Raw genomic sequence first — 8,312 nt, 5'->3', positions numbered from 1 at the left:
GGTATCGTTGGTGAAGAGAGCCAGTAAAGATAAAAGCAAGGCCCACTTCTTTTAAGAAAACTTTCTTTAAAGACAGCTGTGAAACATTGTACGCCTGATAAACTTACTAAGGCTTCTCTATATGAATCTGTCTCTTATTTTCTCTCTCTGTCAACAATGCATTAGCTGCAACGCCAGATAGTGGTGTGTGAAAGAAAAGGAAGTTTTACACTCCATGCTCTTGAAAAGAATCTTCTAGCGCACAAACTGTTCATTCGTTGCATTCATCGTACATTTTTCAATGCCGGCAACCTCTTAGAGCGCTCCCAAGGCATTTCAAGCAGGCTTTTCCTTCCACTAGGCTTGAAAACTGTTGGATAAAGAATTCACAGATAATTACGAAAGTCGGCAATGCGAAGTCTGAGTGCAACTTTTCACACGGCACCTGCCACCGCTAGCAGGCGCCTCGCGTGCTAGCGCTCACAGGGCCTTTTATCTTTACATTAACTCCTGATGTTGGCCAACAGCATCGCAGGCTTCGCATCGCACCGTGCATGTGTTGCGACCGTACCTATGCCAACTGTTGTATCTGAACCCGCCATGGTCCTGAAGTGTACCAGAAGTCACAAGCAGTCACGAACCGGAGAAGACGTGGAAGAGGGTGGCCAGCCCAGCTGTAAGCTACGAATAATGCAGTGCCATACAAAGCGCGACGGCTCAGGGTTTGCACACGAGTCACTGCCAGCACGCTAGGCCGGCACGGAAAGCGACGAGGCACTAATTAAGCGCTCAAAGCGGCTGTGCAGCTCATTCCACCACGCGGCCTTGAGTGGACATGCCAATCTACCCTTCCCGCAATTCGAAGGCTGCTCAGGCACGCGGCGCCAAAACGTACATACATGCCTTTGTTGAACCGTTCCTAGCTGGCCTGGAGCGCCTCACCAGCTGGGAGGACCTTCTTAAGCTCTGATGACCCGGTGCAGCATATGACTGCCATGGAGCGGGCTTCCGAGGTCATGGACCACAGGAACAGGAACGTTTGAGTGTAGTGGGACCATGGGGGACCCAGGGGCCTACGTTCCTCAAACTCCTGTGTATCAAAAAAAGTTTTTACTGCCACTACTGCCGGTGCGTCAAAGCTCTTTTTAGCGCATTCTACACGCCTTCGTCGCTGTCGGTCAGTGAGGAACGCAGAGCACGTGACAGGCTGACGTAAGGTAGCTTCTTGCACTACAGAGGAATTCATAGCGTGAGCATGAGAGGTGGATGATTCAACAAGTAGAAACTGGCGGCGAGAGCAATGCAATGACATATACACATATCCAGTTAGCGCCTGATGCGCATACACTATATGAAGCCTGCTGTGCGAAAAATAGATGAAAATCAATCTTAAAATTCGTGTTGGCGGAAAGCAAATTGAATAGCATCTGTCTGTCTCACACCTCGGCGGAGACCTCAACTGAACCGTGCTGTAAGAAAAAGGTTAAAGGTAGAACTGCAAGATGGCACGGTGAAAGTGTTGCCGTATTGGAGGCTTCCGGACTAATTTCGACCAAATGGCGATTGTTAACGGGCATAGTCATCGCATAGCGCTCAGGCGCATTTTGCGTTTCGTATCGATTGAAATGCAGCTGAACGACAATGTCACGTGGAGCAAAACGACTAGACATGCATGAGCTCGCGTACCCTGAACCGATAACTGCCGCTGCACCAGATGCGTCAACTTTTAAGCTTTCCAGGTTGACCGAGTTCCACCGAAGCCGTGCACATCGGTGCAGGAGTCAAAACGCACTTAATGTCGCCCGCAGCGATGATATGACGACGTCAAAGTAGTACATATGGTATCCACGAAAAACATCAGAGCTGAGGCTTGGATTTGCCGGAGCGTAAATGGAGAAAGTTTGAAGCCTCGCAGTAGAATAGAGAATAGACAGAGTTCAATGTAAGCAGACTAATATAGCAGTCATATGCGATGTGCTGGTTTGGTAGTATTGATATTTTAATCACAGCGAATCCTGCACCATCCAACCCTGAAGTGGCAAACGAAGAAAAAGCAGTCCTCATTAAAGTTTCGTCTGAATTTTGATACATCCGAGAGTGTCGTAAAGTTAGTTTTCTTCAAGGCATAAAATATCATATCGCGCTCTATGTGCGCAGAACATTACTTGAGTCTGCTTCCGGCTCCCGGCGCGGTTGAGGTTTCCAACCAGAAGTCAGAGTGCTAAAGCTCCAAACCCTTTCCTCAAAACCAATTTCTCGGATGGTACGGAAGCCTTGTACAATAAAAGATGCGATTTTCATGTCTGATTCCATGTTTTGAATAAGTTTTGAATGACCGGAAAGGAAGAGGCGGCGCCATGTGCGGCATCGCAAAAGAACCTAATACTTCCATAAAATTGCAGTTGCCGACTCTTCACAGAAAGGACACAACATGTTTGGAGTCTGCACATCCGCACGGCTATCTTTGGCTCTGTTTGAGTCATATGTACAGTCGTTGTCAAAAGTAACCAGGCTGCACGTTTTTCTTCTCAGTCGTATATCGAAGATATTATGCCAACCTTTGAGCTCTAAATCTCTGTGTGGTAAGGAGAACCCCTGTTCTCACCTTCAAACAACTTTTTGATCTTTAGGAAAGCCGTGAGGGCTCTGTTATACGAATGAGAAGCAAACCATGGAGCCTGGTTATTTTTGACAAAGACTGTACAAGTGGGCACGCAACGTTTTACCTGGCATGGAGACCATCTCAATATCGCCCGTGATTTAGGAGACGAGGCTTGTGAACTACCCACAGCGAGGCTCATAGGGCCGTTGTATTTATGCTGAAGCTGGTGTTATGTGCGCGCTCACTGTGACCCACATGCACTAATTTAGGTCCTTGCGCAACGCCGGAAGGTCTTTTACGCGTCCTGTTTGTTTCCCCTGGGCACTGTGAATCACTGAGATACCCAGATAAGCAGGCGTCGTGCACCGCTTCCAAAACCGGCACAGGGCTCCGCGAACCTTCTATCCACCGAAGCACGAGACGACGTCTTAGCAGCCGCAATCAAAACCACAGCGACAGACAGTCAGAGGCGCTGCAGGGGCCACAGCGAGATGAAGGCACAGCCGCAGAAGCAGCAGGCGCCGCTGCTCAAGCCGCAAGCTGCGCCAACGCCACGTCATCAGCAGTTCGCGTTCCATACACCGTCGGACATGTAGTCGAAACACGGAAGTGCATGTGACGAATATCCTTCCCGAGAGTCTATTTGGGTAATAAAAAGCGTTCTGTAATAGACTCAGGCACATAGATTAGATAATTGGGCCTAAAAGAGCGACCTCGACCACATCAGTAGCGTGCGCAGTGCCCTGAGTGATCAACACTCGGCGCTTCTCATTGTTATCCCTTTATTCTGCAAAGCTGCTGCAGATGCAACTAGCAGAGAGCTTTGGCACGCGCAGTGCATTCGCAAGGTGTAGCTTGCTGAAACAAGCAAAAATAAATGCTATATGATACCATTCACTCAATGCAATCGATTCGAGAAGAGATGATAAATGAGGCCGCTTATGCAAGCGTTCGATTCTAGCACGCAGGGTACTCAGTCGTACGCTGTAATGTGTTTCGCTAGGCGAGCGAAGAGCGGTTTTTATAATTTTTGAAACGAACACTCATGAGAAATTTAATTTGGCCTGTTCCAAGAGCCACTCTCATAGAAAGTTATGCTTTTTAAAGTACAAAAGTGCAAATAATGAAATTCATGGGAGGCCATCACTTGCTTATTTCGCAAGTAAACTAGGGGCCTCGCACCGAATATGGGGTGCGGATGCCAGAGGCTAAGATACCTTGTGGTTCACTCCAAAACGGCCGCAACCATTTTCTTGTCGGTGTAGCGGCCACAAGTTTAAATCAACTGGAGAGAATTTTTTTAACTCAATTTGCTCGTCCAGAGGTGTCTACTATAGCCACACGTACGTTAACGAACTCAGAAAGAACAACCTGCAAACAAATTGTTATTGAGAAAACTAATTCGACAGGGCTCTCCTCATGTCCTTTTAAACTACAGTTCTATTCGGGTTCTTTTCGATTCAAATGAATTCTCTTTCTGCGTTCTAAGTTTATTTACTTCAATTCCGCTAAGGTTCATGCAATTTTTTTACTGCCAGTGTATTTAGGCCTCTGTGCTGTAGTCTTCTTTTGCTGAGGCTTGGTGCTGATGCTCTAATTATGCTTTCACCGTGTAATAAACGCAGCGCATCAGGAAGGGTTACCGGATACTGTGTGTAAAGCTATACCTGGAGGTATTTCTTTACTTACTATAAGATGATGTTTACATACTTCTAATCTGCTGCCGCAGCCTTCAAAAACATTGTTTCTCTGCTCATTCTTACCTGTATATTTTCTCGTTTTAATGTTACCTGATCAAACTTCACAATCTTGAGCACTAGAGCTTGAATTACATTAAACCTTTTCATTTCAGTTCAATTCTTTTAGGCTTCGTTTTCTAGCAATGACCGCTCTTCTTCTTCCTGTTAAGACATCGCACATACCCACATGGGGGGACTAGCCAAGTGAGGTGGCATAAATACAGAAATTTCTAAGGCAGTTACGACATAATATCAGGTCCAAGCGTGCATTCTGAAAAATGTTTCGATGAATGAAGACAGAAGAATAATTAAAGTTAAATAACAAAGAGCATATGGTGAAAAAACTCCACGAATTTTAAATGTTTGCAAGTCAACCTACTTGTTCAATTATGTAATCATGGAGAATCCCACAAATTACACCCAATGTAAATGCTTTACGGCTCACGCCGAACGAAATAACACTGGCACAGATAACGGGAGCACTAACCAGGAGGGAGGGACCTCCAGGTAAATCTTTCTCTGGGGTGCGAACTTTGGACAATAGAGGAGGAAATGGTCGAGAGATTCAACGTCCCCGCATGAGCCACATAGGTTTGTCGGTGACCCACATCTCCATAGATACAAATTTAAACTGGGAATCCCGCACCGCACCCGCGTCATTGATACCTCACACACCCTGGTTTTACACAAACGGACGTTCCAATTATATGCTAAGAGCTGACAATCCGTGGTATTAATTAATAGATCGCATAACCTGGCTGATATGTGTTGGAACCCCTGCAACCTGGAAATCGCCAGCAGACTGAATTTCGGGACGGGATTTGTCGCTGACCCGTCAAGACCTGACCTTGCTGAGTAATCAGCCACCTCTTTTCGATGAATACCTGCATGGCCAGGAACCCAAACCCTTTCACGGGCATTCATTTTTGTTTACGAAATACTCGGACCTTTTTGGAATCAGCGTTTATGGAATCAGCGTTTTGTGTCGCGTCTTCGTCTCATTTTTCATGGCACAACCTGTGTCGAGCTCGAACGATCCCGATGACGCACTAATTCTTTCGCGTTCACAGTACGTAACCAGTTTTATTAAGCGCCATCTGAATTTTTCGGGGGCCGTCGTCTAAGCGTTTGAGTCACCCCATTCATCTCTGCTGAATAGTAAAGGTATATCAATCAGTGAATTCGTTCTCAAAAAATAATTTGCTCGTTTCTTCCCTCCTTGAATTAGCGACCGAGCCATGTTGCAGTGTACAGCTAATCTGCGGTCAGTAGCGTCGATGGAATACTTCATGAAATGCCTGTAGTTGTCCGCCGTAGCCGGCCCCCCTACCACAATCTTAAGAGTAAATTTGTGCTTTATTCATTTGTGTAATACTGAAGAGGTGTAAATCTGTGTTCTTCCTTCCCCTAAGGGTGTATTTCTATCCCTGCGCTGGTGCCCTCGCGACAAGAATGACACCGAAGAGAAGGAGAAGAAGATTTGGAGGTACGCCAGCGTTCGGACGCGTTTTCTCTCAGCGACTCCTGGTAAGCTATATTCTGTATGCTTTTTCATGCTTCGCTTGTAGAACGACGCTTCTGCGCACTTAACTTCCTTATTTCCTTTCTTTGATGCGGCGGAACCATTGCTTTTTTGATCCAATCAGCTCCAAGCAGCGTAGCCTATATATTGAAGTTAAGTAGCCTTGCTGCTAAGCACGTACAATCAGACTCCAGTCAACATATCAGACTATTGCGCGCCCATTCTGCGGACTGTCTGCAGATGTGTAGCATGTCGATGGGCTGACATGCGGGGAGGGGAAGGCTTTTGATGGCATAACTGCTCCTTACCCGGATTCCTTTTCGGCCTGTGCGGAAACGGTAGTCACAGTATCAAAAGTCGCACTGGCAATAGCTAGTTCACTTGCCACAAAATACAATAAACATCGCGGCGTTCGCGGTTTCTCAATTCATTTTAATACCGTTTACTGAACATCTAGCACTAAGGAGCTGAACAATAGCTTAAGGAAAACTAGTGGCTGATTTTGGGTGCGTCTTTCACTTCCTTCGCAACAGTCGCTGAACAATAATGTCGAAGCCTGTTTAAACTATTCTGATGCCGAGATTATCGACCGGAAATTCGCCGGCATTAGATTTACTATTAAGGCGAAAGCCTTTAATGCCTCATCGTTGTTGACAGAAGGCTGCCAGCAGATGCTTGTCAGCAGTGTCGCTTTTGACGAGTGTCCACCGAAGTATGTGAGAGAGTTACTGCGTAATTTCCTTTCCATAAATATAATTTTCATTTTCTTCATTACGGCCCTTCTTTCTCTTTCTTCTTTCATTCCCACTTCCTCCCTTCCTCTACAAACGGATGGCGGGTGTCCACCGAGATATGTGAGACAGTTACTAATTTCCTTTCCCCAAATAAAATGTTCATTTCCTTCATTACGGCCCCTCTTTCTTCTTTCACTTCCACTTCCTTCCTGTACAGTGCGGTTCAGGTGTCCCCCGAGATGACTGAGAATTACTGCTTCATTTCCTTTCCTCGAAAAGCGTTGCGTTCGAAGGGCAAGGCATCGCGCCGAACGGGTGGTTGCGTTCCGTGGACTCCCTGGCAAGCACTACAACACGCTGTCGCGTTCCACTCCTAAAGGCGAAGCTTAAGCGTCATTAATTACGAACGAGCTTTCGGACAACAGGTCCGAAGTGCAGCTGAAGTCAGTGAAGCACTGGAAGGAGGATCCCACATTAAGCTCTCACAGCTTCCCTTTTTTAATAGTTTTTCCTGCTCCTGCTCCTCCGTGGTCGCAAAATGCTGGTGGCAACATGAGTCACCAATGAACCGGCTGTCAAACCGTCAACCAGCGTATACATGGGCGTCTATGGCTGCCGATACTGGAGCCCACGCCGTTTACCATCGGAACGGACAAGCACTAGTCTGAATGTGTGGGCCTCGCGAACGTTGCCCACTCCAAACAGGCATTTGTCCTTTGTGGCTTCAGTGTTCCTGGTTCAAGCAAGGAGCAGGTAACTTGGATAAGGGCGCTGCAACCGGGCAGGTATTACTCCGAGCCTATCTACACAAGTGAAGAACGTTCGTGCAGTGCGTTTTGAGCGGCACTGATCAGAATTGTACTCTTAGAGGCAGTTGAAATGTCTTCGAAGTTCACTGCCTCAATTGATCTCAAATTCAAGCTACGCTCAATATATCATAAGGAGTACCGCAATCGTGCGTTAAGCTTTTTCTTCTCTAACAAAATTTCAATATTTCTAGACTATGTAACCTAAAAGCTTCACTATGCAAAGTAGCGTACAGACGCATGTACAGCCGGCCAAATCTTTAGCTGTCGTGCGCGACGGCCGCTTTTTCTGTGCTCCTGCGCTTTGGGATGAAGCAGACTTATGGAAAGCTCAATATTAAGCACGGGCTTAGTGAGCCTGTGATCAAATTTGATATTTTCGAAAGTTTGCTCCGTCATAAGCTACAGGAGCCCAGAAAACGTGGCCGTCACGCACGCCAGCTAAAGATTTGGCCGGCTGTACAGTCTATCGGCTGTAGCAGCGTCTGCTCTGCACGAATGGGAGGGCAAAGAACGAGAACAATTTTTGACGCTTGTGTTGGGATTTTACGTCAGAAGAGAGAAAAAATTGGCGGGGGCTTAGCTTTGGTTAAGCCTGGTAGGTTGCGAAAGCAAAAGCGCAGCGTCTTCTACAGAAGGAACGCAGTGCGCCGCGTCTACAGGTCACGCGTGGCTACCGGCCGCTGCTGCGCGACGACTCAAATCGGTATTTTTTTTTGTACCCACGCTGTACCCACGCCTCCGCACAGGTGTTTTTGTTGTGTCCCCTTATTGCTTTTGTGTGTGTGCGCCCCCGCACCCTCCTCCTAACGACCACTCGCATCCTCCTCCTAACGACCACTCGCATCCTCCTCCTAACGACCACTTGCCCCTCGTCGCACGCTATCGCCAGATGCCCCCCCATGGTGCGCCCCCGCATCCTCCTCCTGT

At 47.2% G+C, this 8,312-nt stretch overlaps 1 protein-coding gene across 1 annotated transcript in view; it reads left to right on the top strand.

Annotated features, from left to right (window-relative positions):
• The first annotated feature begins 579 nt into the window (after positions 1–579).
• LOC149337082 (neprilysin-like) overlaps positions 580–8,312 on the top strand; it is a 41,311-nt gene continuing 33,578 nt past the window's right edge. The window contains exon 1 of the mRNA XM_089554321.1: positions 580–655. Within this exon, the coding sequence (XP_089410447.1) occupies positions 580–655 (76 nt within the window). The remainder of the gene's footprint in view (positions 656–8,312) is intronic.

The sequence above is a fragment of the Amblyomma mixtum genome, chromosome 7 (assembly GCF_055824585.1).
Source record: "Amblyomma mixtum isolate Tamu chromosome 7, ASM5582458v1, whole genome shotgun sequence".
Classification (NCBI taxonomy): Eukaryota; Metazoa; Arthropoda; class Arachnida; order Ixodida; family Ixodidae; genus Amblyomma; species Amblyomma mixtum.
Note: the sequence above shows the minus strand (reverse complement) of the source record. Positions and strands in the feature narration are given on the sequence as shown.